The sequence below is a fragment of the Etheostoma cragini genome, chromosome 12 (assembly GCF_013103735.1).
Source record: "Etheostoma cragini isolate CJK2018 chromosome 12, CSU_Ecrag_1.0, whole genome shotgun sequence".
NCBI classification, from domain to species: domain Eukaryota; kingdom Metazoa; phylum Chordata; class Actinopteri; order Perciformes; family Percidae; genus Etheostoma; species Etheostoma cragini.
In genome coordinates, this window is record NC_048418.1 from 13,367,272 (window position 1) to 13,384,123 (window position 16,852).

Sequence of the window (16,852 nt, forward strand, 5' to 3'; positions counted from 1 at the left end):
TACCAAACAGGTAGGAGAATGGAGAAAAAAATCTTTAAATATCTAAATAAGTAAATATCTGTTTATCCATAATACTGTAGAAGACAATATAGATGGCAGCTTTGAGCTTTAAGCTGAAACAATTAGTAGATGAATCAGTTGAGTGAGCAACTCAAAGTTCAGTCAAAGTTCTTTCCTGTAAAGTTCACAAAACTGACACACTAACTCAATTAAGCCACGCAGGAGCACTGAGCACTAATGGAGAAGACATAAGAAAGGGGTCTGTTGTGTTTATCAGGCGTCCAAAGAGAGACCAACCTTTCACAGCAGGACCTCTCTTTTCTCTTCCTTCCTGAAAAAAAGCCTCAGCCACCTTGAATCCATTTGAGTGACGCCGTGACAAAGAGGCTTCTCAATGTCCCGACGAAAGAGCCTCCTTCAAAACTTCCTTACCGGGCGATCAGCTGTATCCATCATGTCCCTCTTCCTGACCCCAGGCAGCATTGCTGCATCAGCAGCACCCCACCCCCGTTACCACCCTTACTCTCTTTGCCACATCCCCTCCATTGCCGCCCACTCTTTAGATTAATAAGCACCAGGTTGCCCTTGGTGACAGGACCCACACTTAAATCCTATCAGTCCTCCTAACTGCAGCAAGAGCCAGGGCATCAGCAGGACTCTTTTCTTGTCTTAATGGGACAATGGAAGCAGATCAATCCTTTGTTGAGAGCTTGACCCCACACACAAACCTTGCTGATGAGAAAAAGTGACAGTAAACCTATTCAGGATTGGTGCAATGATCCCTCTGAGAGATGAGATACTTTACCAACTGGCAGATGTGTCAGTTAAGACAGGGCATCTTTGAAAATGTTGTGTACCAGGCAGACAAAAAGGAGAAACCAGGTGCAAAGTGATTGACATTTTAAATATACACGTTTAAATGTCTTCCTTCTTTTTTTGGGCCATATTTCTTAAAACAGCCAGGTTGCTGAAGTGCTGATAAGTGGCCCATAACAAAGTGCATTTTAAAATGTTCCTACTTATCAGTCTTATCAGTCAGGCTCCTTCACATTTTAAATTTTATTTATCATACCTAAGCACAGAGCAAGTTCAAACAAACTAGTTATTTTTCCAACTCTAATCTCATGATGCGTAGCATTCTCCGATTAGTCCTGGCTGTGAGTAATACACTTGGACTTCAGTTTCTCTTTTAATAATCTTCTTTTAATCAACACCAGCACAGCAAGACACAAGAGCTACCCAACGTAACATCACTCTCAGCTCTACTGTTTCACCCTCTGCAACAGTCTAATATTCTAATATTTCCAACGTAAATATTACTATAATTAGTATTATGTTGGGAGGAATGAGTCAGGTCAATTTACAGGAATAGTTTACAATTGCCATTTATTGCATAGGAACAGACAAGAAGATCAATCCCTTCATGTCTTCATATATTTAAGAAAAATAAAACAGCCAGCAGCATATTAGCTTAATTTAGCAAAAAGACTTGAAACATGGGAAAACAGCTAACCTGGCTCTGTTAAAAATGCTCGCTTCTCCTTACAGTGACCAAGGTTGCATCTGTACAGGTAAGTCCAGACTTACCAAAGGCATAAACACAGACTAAATTGATAACCATACTACCAGCATTCCCAATTATAGTTTACGCATTCATATCTTGGCCCTGTTGTTCTTTTTATCTGGGAAAAACACAGAGAGAGAGAGAGAGAGAAAGAAATTTTGAAAAAGGTAAATATGTACTGTATTCTGAACGTTTCTTATCAAATCATGAAGCTGAGATGTTTTGTGGACAGATAAGATACAGAGAGGTGACGAATTAAAGGGAAAACTGACAATGAGTGTCTGATTAATGTATTAGAGATCAAAACTCCACCAACACTTGTAGTAGAAATGTATCATTGTCAGACCAACACTCCCTGACCCTGCATTCACACGGTGCAGTGAGAATGCAGGTCTGCCAATTCCTTCTGAACAGGGGTAGTGTGTCAGGAGCCAGAACAGAAAGAAACGTTGAAACCGATTCAACTTTTGGCGAAACACCTCTACGTCACGCTGCATTGACCGTTCCTGTAATTGGCAATCAGACGTTGCTGTCTGTTTTGAGGCATTGTGAGAGTACTGTACAGTAAACGGGAAATATCATGACCTCTATCACTGCCACAAGAAAGTTTTGCAGTAAAAAATGAAACACAAGCACTGAACTACCTGGGAGTTTGTGTAACAGCTGACCGTTTCCTGCAACAACAAAGCACGGCCCCTATGTCTTTCCTTTCTCTCTTTTCTTCGTGGCTTTCAAGTGCAGTCAGAAATGTCGCGATCTATAAAAAAATCCTTAGTAAAACAGTAATTGTGAAATTTAAAGCCTACCCCTGAGAAAAGCTGCAATGTTGCTTAGCACAGTCTCTGGAAATCAGCTGAAGGGATGAACACCAATCTCCCAAAATATATTCTTTTTTTGGCGTTTTAATGATGGGGGAGAGTACTGCCTAACGCACTGCTCCAAAATCTCCTAACAGTTGTTCAACTGGGCTGAGATCAGCTAATTACAAAGTTAATTGTTATTCATTGCATTTACTCATGTGTTTGTTGTATTTTGTCACCTGTCTGTGTACTGTTTTAAGAAAAGGACTGAAAGCAAAAAAATGACTGTGACATGAGCCACATATGTCAACAGCTCTCTCTAACTCGCACACACACACACACACACACACACACACACACACACACACACACACACACACACACACACACACACACACACACAAACACAAACACACAAAACACTCTGTCTTTTTTTTAGCCAAGGCTTCAACTGACATGAAGTAAATGTCATATGTTTCATTTCACACACACCTCGTTTCACTGGATACGATGAAAAATGCTAATCTGTGTTTTAATGCTACTGATTTTTATCAGCAAGGCATCATACAGATCTACAGAGGAAACTAATAAAGTCATAATTTTCAGTACTGTTTCATGTATGTTTTTCCTAGTTGGGCTTGAGTAGCAAATGTGCACACAAAAAATAAGAGAGAGAAAGACAGAGAGAGAAAGACAGAGAGAGAGAGAGAGAGAGAGAGAGAGAGAGAGAGAATGACCGGTCTTGGTCACCGTAGCCTTAGACAGCCAGAGACAGCCTATGGAAAAGCCTTCTGCTACAGACAGCCATCTCCCCCACGAATCCTGGCAGCATCAACACACGCTGACCTTGTGTTTCAATAAGAAGAGGGAGGGAGACAGAGAAGGTGAATAGCCTGTTTTTGAACAGTGTTTGTGCATCTGTGTGTGTGTGTGTGTGTGTGTGTGTGTGTGTGTGTGTGTGTGTGTGTGCGCGCAGGGAGATTTTGGGACAGTGCATGTGGGCAAAGGCAGTGATGCTGCTGTGGTGATGTGGGAAATCTGGCTACAAGCCTGAGTGTTTCCAGCTGTTGTTTGCACACATCCTGCCACTACCAAACAACAATTCCAAGATCCACAACACTGCAGGATGTTTCACTATGTGTAACTTATTTAATACAGTTAATTTAATCATTGTATGGGACAGGTCTAAAATTCAAGGCTGACATTAGACCTTTGCTCATGAAAACAGTTCAAAACAACTCAAAAGGAGCGTGAAAGAAAGGCAAGGGTATTACACATGCATCTGTCCAATCTCAGAATACCTCAGCCATCTAATTTATATTAGTTATGACATGTAATGAAAAACAAAGCCTTTCTGAAAATGTTTCAGATGGCATAGGATTAAAAGCACAATACAGGAAAAATAACAAATGCGGAGGATGATCACTGATGTGTCTCACTGCCACGTTAATCAACAGACAGAAACCCAATATTGTGATGAATTATTCAAGCGTTGTATTGCTTTGCAAAATAATCTGACACTTGTAGCAAAGGCCAAAACAATGAAATTCAACCTAAAAAAATTAACTTCCTATCTTCACTTTGATCAAGTCTGTGGCACACATTGTACTCTTTAAAAGGAACATGTAAGCTTCGAGCAGCCATTTTTGGCCGCAGGTACTGTTCCACTGGGATTGGCATCTGAGCACAGGAGGGGGCGGAGGGAATACAGCAGTACACCCTGTAAGAACACACTGTTCTACAACAGTACTGTGCAATAATGGATTCTCAGCTGGAGGCTTTCCAGGTTTCAATGGAAAGATTGAGGATATATTATTACAAAGAGCTCTCCATGGAGACACATGCACACTTTGCTCTTCATCATGAGACATTGATATGGTGGAGTCAGCAAAAATCCAAGAGATTGATGGCAAAAAAACAAAAAACACTGTAGACATGAGATAAGCACTTCATGCCACAATCCGGCTGTGATTTGATGCAAGGACTCAAGTGTCTGGGTTATTACCTCATATGTTTATTATGGCTGCAAATGAAAGACTTCCACTCAAGGAACAAAAGACTGAAATTGTTCCTTCAACTTGAAATATCATCACTCCCGTGCAAACACACACACACACATACGCACACACACAGACATACACACACACACACACACAAACACACACGCACAGAGGCACACACACACAAACAAACCTGGGCTTAATGGCAACCCTTTGACTTTTCTCCGGACACGCTTCCCATCGAATGACTTGGGGGCACGTCCAGATATGTTCCATTCATTTCTGTCAGGGTGCTATTTCACCTTTGATCTAGGACTGGGAGTACAGATTGAATGACCCCAATGAAGGTACAAATTTGGAGCTTACATCTATTTAAGCTTTGTATTTAGATAACTTTACAAATACTTTGTAACAGTGCTATTAAAAGAGTTGTGTGAATAGGAATAAGTTATATTAATGTCATAGAAAAGAGGGCTTACCAGTAAATAAACTAGGGGATGGATGAATGGGTTAATTGAGTCATTCACTTAGTCAACCAGGAGATCCAGCGGTGACAGATAAGAACCTGATAAGAGACAACTAACAGGACAACAGGAAGTGCCATCTACTGGGGTCATGTTCCACTCATGCATAAATACACATACACACACACACACACACACACACACACACACACACACACACACACACACACACAACATCGCAAGCCTATCTTGCAACAAAGAGCAGGATGTTCAGGCCAGTCTTTTTGGCTGTACTCCTACATATTGCATGTCCAACCTTCCTGACTCTAAGTTCCAAACATCCATCACTAAAAGCCACATTCTAAGGCTGTGAGAGCTTAGAGGAATTTCATCCTCACAGGTTTCCCTTTCCTTTTCTGAGTAGGCCATTAAAGCATTGGCGCGAAGTAGACTCACACCCAGAGCAAAAAATCATGGGCAGACATATATGGAGAGGTAATGACTGACGGATAGTGTGTTTAATTCAAAAACACGTCATGGTTAATGTATATAGCACTTTTCTACCTTTATGGACAAAATGATTTTCCTCTCATTCACCCAGTCACACACACTCATGCACCAGCGGTGGCGGAGCTACCATGCAACGCGCGTACCTGCCCATCAGGAGCAACTTGTGTGTCTCTCTCAATGATCCATCGACCAGCTGACAGGAGGTGCAGGGGTCACTCTACCTCCTCAGCGGCCCATATTTGTCCCAGAGGGTCAATTTGATTACCTTGACCAGCAACTGGATTCTTGCAATATCACAAGATCACGTGAGAATCGTGGGCCCGCATATCAGCCATATCACACGATAGACAGATGATCTATCCAATCACTTGCCGGCTATTTTTTGAAAGTGCCTGCTCTTTTCCAAATGAAACTGTCCTTCCCTCCAATAAAACGCTCCCATAGGTTGTTTGTTCAAAAAGAAATTACAACTCATATCAATGTTTATAGAGGCAGCGGCCTCTAGTGTCCAACCAACAAACGGAACCAACAGAGCAACATCAAGTTCAGTGTCACATGCATAACTGTAACGTCTGACTATAACCCACATCACTAAAACTGTGACCATTTCACAACAATAACGATCCGTTAACACTGTGGCTTTTACGTCCTCTGGTTTAGATATGAGAATGGAAAACGCTCTTGTGGGTCGGGTCAGAATAAAGAATCTACAGTATATGGTTTGGGGGACTTGTTCCAAACAGTGTCCAATGAAGGCTTTTCTGATGGTCCTGTGCAAACAAACCATCTGGCGTGTCAGATTGGTAATTTGAAGCACGTAGAGTAGTAACTTATCAGTAATACAATTCAAATACAAGGGAATGTTGCTCATCCGAGCTGTGAAGTTTAGGAGTGTGAGGTAATATTTTTTTGTACTATGGCAATCTCACTTTACTTTAGAATACTTTTTATATAATGCCATTCATTCAGTACTTTTTGCCCATTTTCTGTTGTTTGCCTGTTGTTTTTATGTTGTTTTATTTTTATTGTGGAAAGATTGCTGCTGTAACAAGTGCATTTACCCATTGTGGGTGAATAAAGTCTTATCTAATCTAATCTAATATAACAAGAGCAAGGAGCGATGAGACTGTGGATTAAATGTGTAGTAGCTTTTAAAGTAAATTACATTCAACTCCATCTCATGTTTAAATGTGCTTTATTTTTTTCACTATGCTATCTGTTGATTTTTTATTTTTTTTACTTTATTGAAATGCCCAATTGTATTGCTTAACAGCTATACAGCTAAACGATAAAACAAGAATGAAGTAAATAAAACAATTAAGGGAAATAAAATAATTGTCCCGCTTCCTGCAGGTGAAACTAAGATATAACAGCTGATAGTGGAGGGCTTTGAGGAGGAAGCCCCACCCCCACCAGGGGGATCAATGTACATAAATGGAAGAGGTCACAGACCTTTGACATCTCCTTTCAGCCGGGGGAGGGGCGAAGGCCTTTGTCAGACTGGCTTCAATGATCCAATTGTTGACTGTCATGCAACTTCATACAGTACTTACAGTTTGTGTTACATTGTCCTCCACCCTGCGTACACTCCAGCCTTACTGTGTGTCCATCCACTAAGCTGTCCAGTTACAAGTGTGAGGGTGAATTAAAAAAAAATCTTGCTCTGTATGTCACTTTCTGTCTGCATCCAGCTGCCTTGTTTCACTCGTCATCACCCCCACATCTGTTTTAACCTCTTCTCCCATCTCTTCCCCTCCTCAGCCTCCCTATGCTCCTCTACAGACCTTATCTGCGCTTTCCCCTCCCTCCTCTTTTATGCTGCATTTCTGAAGAGCGATTTGATCACTTTAAAAGGCCAAAGCAAGAGAAGGTGACCACTTTCTAAGATACCTTGATGCATTTTGCTCCATGGAATCCATATTGGATAAGACGCAAAACATTACATGAATCTTATTTTTTTCTGAGTTTGGAAAAATGATTTTACATTATACACCATTACAGCAAACTGTTTAAATGAGTAATATAACTTACATGAAGATCTGACTCCCCGCTACAGACAGAAAAACAAAACCCTGGCACTACCATTACAGTCTGTGAACATTTGTCTCTCTTTAACACACACTATCAGTGAACACGGCGTTACTGACTTTCTTGACGCTCAATAAAATAAAATAGAAATTATCTTTCTTTTACACACACTATCAGTGAACACGATGTTCCTGCCATTCTTGACCCTCAATAAAAAAAGGACAGGTTAAAAGTTTACTGACATCCATGTGGAACACATTTGGCTCTGCTGATCAGCAAGGAGAGTTTATTTTCATTAAACAGTTCAGTTGATATCTAATATACAATGTCCTTGCTCTTATAATAACCTAATTCTGTCTATTCTGTTTAAATTTTGAACAGCCTGCATAACTTAACGGAATGATTCTGACTTATTTAAGACACTGTTACTGCTATGTCAATACAGATATCTTGCTAACTTGATATCTAACTGGGATGTATATACAGTATATATATATATATAAACATACTGTACATATACTGTATTTATATAGAATATAATAAATTCTTACATATCATAGACAACACTATATAAAGCAGTTATAGTTAGCAACATGACATTACATTATTTACATAATAAATACATTTATATTTAGCCGTTAACACTTAATGCTGATGCACTTCATTAACAGAATTTTGAATAGAGGCCTTAAACTGTAATGGAGTATTTTCACGCTGTTGTATTGCTACTTTTAAAAGAATATGTCTTCCATTGATATTAGTATCATTATTATTTTTTATGTGGTTATCTACTTTGACATCAAAGTGTGTTATTTCTCCATGGCAATATAAGCATGTGGCAAAAAGGGAAAGTTTGATGGTCTGCCCTCTGTCTCAGTAGTTTGATGAATGACGGCTATTTTGAGGACCACCTGGTTCGTGGGTCGTGTCACATCCCGCTTAGAAAAGTGTGACACAATAGCGTTGATCTCTCTAGTTGGGATTTAGTCGCTTGTACCATCTGTACTCAGCCCACAATCACTCAGAAGTACCTCTGAAAAGATCAAGAGAAGCATCTGTCTGCATCCCTGACTAGTCCCAGTGGTGTTTGTGTGATTAAATTTGTATTGTGAATAATATGTGAGGGTGCCCCATTGATCAATAATTAAAATCATATGTTTCTGGAGCTGACTGAAGCCACGGCAGAAGCTGAAACCTCTTGAACACTAACTGGATTGATAATCAATTGTCTCGTGTGGCTTTTTGTTATGACAGCAAACACAAATCCCACTGACTAATCACACACTAGTTTGTCATAACAGAGAGGGAATAGTGTGAATGAAAAGTGTTGGGTTTCAAATGAACACGCATCTTCTCTTTCCTCCCAGAAAACAAACAGAAACGTTGTGGGCCAACTGAGCAAACACATGGCACAAAGAGAAAAAGAGTAGATGTGCTCAAAATGAAGGTGAAGGATTAATTAGAGAACATAGATCTATCTAGTGACAAATTGCCTTATGTACAAATGTAAGAAGTGAGAAATGACACTGTGAAGGATGCAAAAGCCTGGAGAGCTATTATCTTTTTTGACACAAAAAAAGATAATAGGTTCACAGAACAGCATGCTAAAAATATGATTAATTGTTTTAATGAGGGCATCTTTTGAGGGATGATCCATAACTAGATTTTTTATTTTGTTTGTAGGTAGGTTATATCGAAAAAGTGTACTTTTTTCCAGAAAAAGGAGTGAACCTGCATGGGTTTTTCTCATCAGTGACATGATATGAGTATATTAAAAAAATCTCCTGTGAGAAGGGAAATAATGAGGGTCAGACAGATTTTAGGAACAAATTTCTGTTTTCAAAACTATATCCTGCTGACCGCTGTACTACTCATGTTTGAGAAATAAAAGGTTAAGATGCCACGATCACAAAGAAAACGCCCACCGCCAGACCTCAAAGACTCATGGCCTTCACAAAGCAACAAGGAAGAAGATGTCTCCTTCAAGCCTAAAGAGAGAAACCTTTTCGAGCGCAGGAGTGGTGTCACAGGGACCTTACTTATCTCCTCCCAGATTAACTCCCAATTGTTCCCAGGGAACAAAGACAGCCAGGGAGGAAACCAGCCCCCCAAGGGCCAGATGGTCAGCGTTCAGAGCCCACTGACCCCTCCAGCCCTCGCCCTCTCTGACAGGGATGTGTGTGCTCTAGGCGAGACAGGCCACCCAGCGAATACTCAATCCACGCTTCTCGTACAGAGCCTGTACTCACATGGCACTGTACCTGTCTGATGTAAATTACGTTTCCCTTCAGTAGATTTTCACAGGAGTAAAAAATGTCAAATTAATGTCGAAAAATGACAAATCTGCAGTTAATGGCAACAATCAGGCATTATATATATATATATATACATATTTATAATCATGGATATAAATATATAAAGATCAAAAATGGGAATTCCTGCTCCCTGCCTTGAAACGGTTTGAAAATAAAATGCAGCTTTAATATGAAAAGTGTCTGTTCAGTACTTATTTATACAGTTGCAGTATCATCAGTAAGCTCACTGCATGCAGTAACATGAACCACTCTGCTGTAGTTTGTGTGATCTTGTAATGTGCATGTTAATTATCATGAGGTCTAATAACGTTTTGAAAGCAAAGAATTGGGGAACTGCAGACAGGAGGAATGCAACCTTTGGGACATAAAACTTGAGGAATGGCAGATTGGGTAGTTAAGACGGACTGGTCTGCCTGTAATTACAATGACAAACCACCAAAAACATCTCCTGGTCCTGGTTATCTGATTGGACTATCTAAGCTGCTGAAGCCTGTTTCAACACTGAGCCTTAGGCAACTGTAACAGTATTCAACAGACAAACATGTAAATGAGTGGTCTGGATCCAGATATAGCCAACTTGACATGACTTTGTTAACAACTATAAATCAGCAGCAGTGACATTTTTTAAAAACTCAATATTATGATACAATCTCATTTTAGCAGCACGGACATCATTGATCTACATTTCTTTAAAATGGGCTACCCATAAGATACATTATTTGACTGCTGATCCAAAATAAGGTTTCAATAGACTTGTTTTCTGTTCAAAAAGTTAAAAGTGCCACAGCTGTCGTTCAAATTACACTGCAAGACATGTTAATTACTAAACGTCAATCGGCGATGTGGGTCGGTTACACTCCCCAGTAAGCACACATACGTCGGCACGACGTCTGTGTGCTAACTGGGTCGGTTACACACATTTGGGCATTGACAGTCAAGACATTAGCCCATGCTTGCTAAATGTGTGCGGATATAATGCAGCAAATAATTAAGAAAAAACAGCAATACAAATGTATATAACTGCAGTATTCCGAGCATGCAAACTTCCTATACTTTGCTTATGATTTAATTATACATAAGTGCCTATTGTTAAGCATTGTAATGACCTCTTTCCTATAAAACACCCTAGAGTTTCTTCATGACTGCTGAAACTAACTTTAAGCCGTTTAAGCTGTTTCAGCCTCCGTGACTCGAGCCCATGCTTCAGGGCGACCATCCCCCGGAGAGCGTTACCAGTCTGATCCTTTTAGTGATCACTAACGTGCTTTTCTTGTGACATGTGATTTTTTTTTTTTAAGCAAGTGTGACTACGCAGAAAAGCAGCACCATGCACGCCTGCCTACCTTTATCCGCACGGAAACGCGTTACACGGCCATGTCCACGTAGAGTCGGGTCTGAGGGTTGCGTTCCTGGCTCGAACACTGGAACACCGCCACCACTCCACCGCTGCTCTGGTCGCTCTGCCACAGCTGATCTGCGGGAGCCACAAAGTGACGTCACGAAATCAAATTACTGTACGCAGCCTGCCGTTTGGCTCAGTTCAGCTTGTTGCTCCCAGGAACCACAAAACACAAAATGAATGGTTTACGTCACAAACGGAACTAGCAAACAAAGCAAGGCTAAATTAAGTTTAAATGTGGAGAAAGGAGAAGGTCGCAGAGTCAGGCGTTATAGTTATTAATATTATAGTGTTTGGCTTCATTATAACCTATCTGAAATAATCCGCTGAACTTTAGGCTACTGCGATTTTAAAGCAACTAGTCCACCTAACGAAGTCATGGACAGACAGTAAAAATGACTGAATTAGGAAATAAATTAAATAAAGAAATAGGCCTGGACGAAATAAATAAATCAAACATGCAAAAAAAGTTAAAAAACAAAACAAAAGAAAAAAGTATCAAGTATCATTAATCATTAATTTAATGATACATATAGGGTATGGGATACCAGCATACATAGGCTCAACACATAGCCTATAGGCCTACATACATACACACACACATACATAGGCTACATACATACCTACATACATACATACATACACACATACATGTACATATATACATACATACATACATACATACATACATACATGCACACATACATACATACAGTACATACGTACACGTGTGGTCTCTCAGGTTAAAACGTCTCCCTCTGCTGACAGAAATACAGAACTGACACATTGAGTCTAAATTACAGCCTCTCAAGTTCCTGAACACAAGTACAATACCGCCCTCTGTTGGGTGACATGCAGAATAAACACAAAAGATGATGACTGCTGAAAAGAAGTAAAGAAGAAAGAAATATCTAATATCTCTTTTTAAAGTATGCTTGACATTTGATTCGATATATATATATATATATATATATATATATATATATATATATATATGTGTGTGTGTGTGTGTGTGTGTGTGTGTGTTATGCATATATAACCAAGAGCATTAGTGATATTTTTATTCACTGAATACAATAGAACATTTAAACTTTTGAAAAGCTTATAACTATTAATTACCGTATATTATGTTAATTTCTCCCTGTGATGTTTTTACGTTTACATTGTAACATTTATGAACGGCAACATGTTGTCAAAAGTCTGTAAACTCTTTGAATGCGCCTCAACAGAACGCATGCGCAATACTTGACATTTTGAAGTTGCTTCTCCGGGGTGTTTGAACAGGAAGGCGGACATGTTGGTCAGGCTGTGGGAGAAAATCGGGCATCGTCTGCTGTTTTTTTCCGAGAACTAACACACTTTTAAATCCGATTTATATGCCTTCGATTTGAAAGATAAAGCAGTGTGGACGGGGTAAATTAGTCAACAATCAATGACAATGCACGGGATGCAGCGGAAGGACCGCCGTTAAACGTTGTAACGACTCCGTATTTAAACGGTTTGATATTTGGAAGAAGCAGAAGTTTTTTTTTTCCCACCACTTCTACTTTTGAGCTGTCAGAATATATTGTCGTTTTCTGCAAAGGCCTGGCACAGTATGGCAACGGACATGGACTAACCTTTCGAAGAACTGTGCTTTTCGAATTGACATTACATGTAACTTTTAATTGCCTTTTGTTCGGATGCACCAACATTTTAAGCTCTTATCCTCAGTGGCATCCTGCGGAGGCTGACTAATCTGTCGCCGCATTTATCTTTTGCCACTGAGGTTGTTTGCCACTCATACAGGGAAAAACATCTTTCGACTCTGAAAATGTGGCTTTTGTACATTCAACGCAATCTTAAACGTTTCATCGTCTGTGAAAGCTCAAGGAGAACGATGTATTTTCTTTGAAGTGCTGCGGTGTAAAGTTCACACGAAGAAAGGAACATTTGGCTAGCTAGCTACCGCTGGCTGCTAAAGCTAGCTAGCCAGCCTCGCCAGTGAGCTGTTTTTGTTCACAAGCCGACATCGGGGCTGAGTTTAACAGCAAAAATGTCTGCTGGGGAAAGTGTGGCGGCTCGATTTGACAAAATCGATGCCATGTTGAAGGACCCAAAGTCAGAAATAAACACGGATTGTCTCCTGGTAAGTTTGTAGCGTGCTAGTTGGCTCGGCAGCTAGCGAGTCAACCATTCGGGGTCAGTTAACGTTACTCCTCGGAGTAGAAATTCTTTCCGAGACCAAAAAGTCGTCTCGATTGTCACTGAAGGAATGTGCTGATATCGACGCAGACAGGCCAGTTTATCCTCACACTTGAATCGTATTCAAACACCTGTTTGTGATCGTATATATTAATTATTTTGTTGTTTTAACGAAAAGACAACAATCAGCATTGTGAAACTGTGGTATCCTGCATTCATAAACTCAGCTAAACATAATGTGGTGTTTGTGTGTGTTGGTGATGTAGCCTGCTGTCAGTAATGGATAAATTAGCTTCAATAACGTATTAAAAAACAATGGCAACTGAAATATGACAACCTTTCTGTTCTCCACAATGCAGACACACTTTGTCAGATTATTTATTGGCCAGTTAAAACAGATCATGTTATTAGATCTGATCAACTTTATTGGTTCCATTGCCATCCTTTACAAACTGATAATGCTTTGTGATGTGACCAGTGTGCTTTTCTTAGATCACAAGGATGGGTGGTGGTTAGGTGTGCTATTTTGTCTAGATTTACTTATCTAAGCTTCATTTGAAGTGATAGGCTGCGTGCAAGCCTGTTGTGACCTGCAGGCCCCCAGCTGCATCAGCAGGCTACACCTGCTTGCTATTGCTTCCTGTCTATGGGCGACAACTTATGATGCGACTCCTTTCTGAAGAAGGCGGCTGCTGCCACGTGCTAAACCCTAAATCAACACCTTTTTTTATAGGTTTTTATTACATGCAGGCAATCCCAGGAACTGACTCACCATGGAGTGGATTCCAAGAGGTTGTCGTTGTGTCAAGTAATTGTTGATATCGGGATCCTTTCAGCTTGGCTGACAGTCGCACTGAGCGTTTTCGCAGGGATTTGGTTCTGAATGACTCATGACAGCAATTGTGCTGTTTTATTGGGATTATACAAAAATCCATGTGGGTAATTTGCCTGAATTGTCAGGGATTGGCCTCTGCAGCAACATTTTCTGTTAGCAGGTATGAATGGGGTTTCACCTAGGGTTCACAGCTCGAATTAAGAGTGAGTGGGAGCTCTGAGCATGCATGTACAGTGGTTTCATTGTAACGCATTCAGGTGTTCACATTTGATAATTACTTGCTGATTAATGACTCCTGTGTTTTAATTGTATGAAATGGGATTTATTAGCATACAGACTGACTTGCAAAGGAAAGAAACATCAGGCAGTGTGTTTTGGGAACGGGCTTGTCCTAATACCCCACCCACTTGAAGTGTTTGTGTATAGGGTGCTATAGCTTTCTTTTAAAAAGAAAACTTGCTTAGTCTCTGTGACCTTCCATCCTGTTGCAAAAAGAGGCAATTAAACTCACCTAAAAGTGCACACGCTCTGCATTTTTAATGGCAAAAAGCTGTGGGGACTGTTCCTGCTGGCAGCTATACACACAAGGGTGTTGTTTCTCTTTTTTCCCCCTTTCTGCAATCTTGCCTGATCAATGAATGGAGGCCTTTTTTTGCTGAGGCTCTCACTGCCACCATGCAACTCCACCCACAGCTTAATAAAATTCCATGGTAATCAAATAACCTCTTGTCTTTGACGGGCCTGGAGTTCCCAGTGTGTCCCAAAGCCATTCTGCACGTCTGGAGAGTTGAGACCAGGCTGAGGTAGCTGGGTGTGGGCTCTTCTTTTTACCCATAAACCAAAATGATGTGGACTGAAGACTCATGTTTCTGAAGGCTGTGAACCAGGGCATTTAACTCATAAAGCAGCCAGCATGCTTGGCTATGAGTAATAGGTTCCATCAGAATGTACAATGCAAGCCTTTTACTGGCCATGTTTCTGTACCTGGGTCTTTGAGCTGGCATTGCTTTGCGTCTGAAGTGTAACACTGTTGGACTTCTACATTTTTCCCATAGAAGCCTGGTCTGTGTTGCGTGATGGTGACATTTGGCCCACAACTCGGCTCTGCGCTGGCCTGTTGAGCACAGTATTTCTACTCTGTAGCTCTTATCTTCAGCCCCTAAATAAATCCAGCTTGGATAGAAGAGCGCCTTATCTGGATGGGCTGCTCCCTGCCTAACCATTGTACTCTAGGCAGGCCTCTTGAGCCAATCTGAACAGACACAATCCCTGACATTATGATGTGACAGCTTACTGACGTTAAAGGGTCTGTCTCAGCATTGTCCCTATGTGTTTTTCAGTGGGCAGCAATAAGTGTTTTTTATCAAATCGTTTTATCAAATAATATGGATTGAACACGTTCACCTTAGTTGGATTCTCTAAAAGTTTGCATAAGTGACATCTGTATTTTGATCCCTTTTTCATCTGCTATTTGGATTCTAAATCTGTAATAAGAGTAATTACAGGAAACTGCAAGGCTAGTAAACCAGATTTGTAGACCGTGATTGACTGTGTGAATGCTGCATCTATTTGTTAGGGTGGATGCTAGTCTCACATTGCCAGACCTGTTTCCACAGCGCTGTGGAGGAAGGTCTGGCTACACCACAGATTCATTCTGGGATAGCAGGAGAACAAAGTCTGGGTTGTTGACATTTCTTTAAACCAATCAGTCATCTTGGGTGGCGCTAAGTTCCGAACACAGCAACGGTGGCTCTGCAAAAAAGTCTTGGGAACGAACCTGTTTTGGTGGAACATATGTACCCCAATAAAAGAAAACCGCTCATAAAGAATGTAGACTATGATGAAGTTTACTGTTCACACAATACAGTAACATGAACCATTTAAATAAGCTGAATACATGGTTAAAAGTAATTTGCTCTTACCAGTATATTGTCAGTACTTCTTCCAGGGCAAGTCTGCCAATCGGCCCCAAAACGTCCCAGTTATATAGTATGCCATAAACCCATTCTTTGTAAATCTTAATAATCATTCACCAATAGAACCAAGCAGGCCTGTCTTGTTGCACGATAAGGAATTTTCTTCAAAACTTGTCATTTTCCATAGAGCTTCCTAGCTTGAAGTTTGTTATTTCCTGTAGCAAATGGATTTCGAGATTGGCAACACAGAGAGAGCAAAGCCTGACATTTCACCCGGCTTTATCCTGGAAATGTCCTTTGGTTGATCCAGACTAGGGCGACGGCTGTTCATTTAAGGCATTTAGAATATTGTTTATAATAAGCTGATATTGATATTTAACAAAACTGTAAGTGTTACAGTTCATGTCGTAGGCTGTTGTGATACAAAAAGGCAAAATTAGCTCAAATGCTACATGAGATGATATAATTAATGTGCTAAAAATCATATTTGCCGGTTAAGACCTGCCAGTATTTGCCACTCAAATTAAATTTTACCCCAATATTTATGTTGACTAATTGAAGGAGATGTTATTACTAATAACACCATTGTAATTATATGGTGCTGTTTGTCAAATAAGCTCTGGAGTAAAAATTGCTAGTGTGAAAGATTTTAATTCTTTATGTTCATTTTTTGTTCTTTCACCTCCGTTTACTGTCCCGTTGCCACAGTCAGAACGTGGCATGGTTTCCGATTTCAAATGAAATTTTAGGCATTACAAGGGAACTATCATATAGTAAACCCTGGACCTACAGATGGTGGCTGTGGCAATGAAGAACTTTTGGACAGGCATAGGGACA

The 16,852-nt window shown here is 40.3% G+C and overlaps 2 protein-coding genes across 4 annotated transcripts in view; one reads left to right on the plus strand and one right to left on the minus strand.

Annotated features, from left to right (window-relative positions):
* greb1l (GREB1 like retinoic acid receptor coactivator) overlaps positions 1-11,170 on the minus strand; it is a 43,379-nt gene extending 32,209 nt beyond the window's left edge. For both annotated transcript variants that reach the window (XM_034887491.1, XM_034887489.1), the window contains exon 1: positions 11,025-11,170. The gene's annotated coding sequence lies outside the window, so the exon portion shown is untranslated. The remainder of the gene's footprint in view (positions 1-11,024) is intronic.
* Positions 11,171-12,328: 1,158 nt separating this feature from the next.
* The window catches only part of rock1 (Rho-associated, coiled-coil containing protein kinase 1), a 32,181-nt gene continuing 27,657 nt past the window's right edge, over positions 12,329-16,852 (plus strand). The window contains exon 1 of one of the 2 annotated variants that reach the window (XM_034886990.1): positions 12,329-13,208. In XM_034886990.1, the coding sequence (XP_034742881.1) occupies positions 13,116-13,208 (93 nt within the window). In that variant the 5' untranslated portion in view covers positions 12,329-13,115. The remainder of the gene's footprint in view (positions 13,209-16,852) is intronic. The other variant, XM_034886991.1, reaches the window with a different exon arrangement.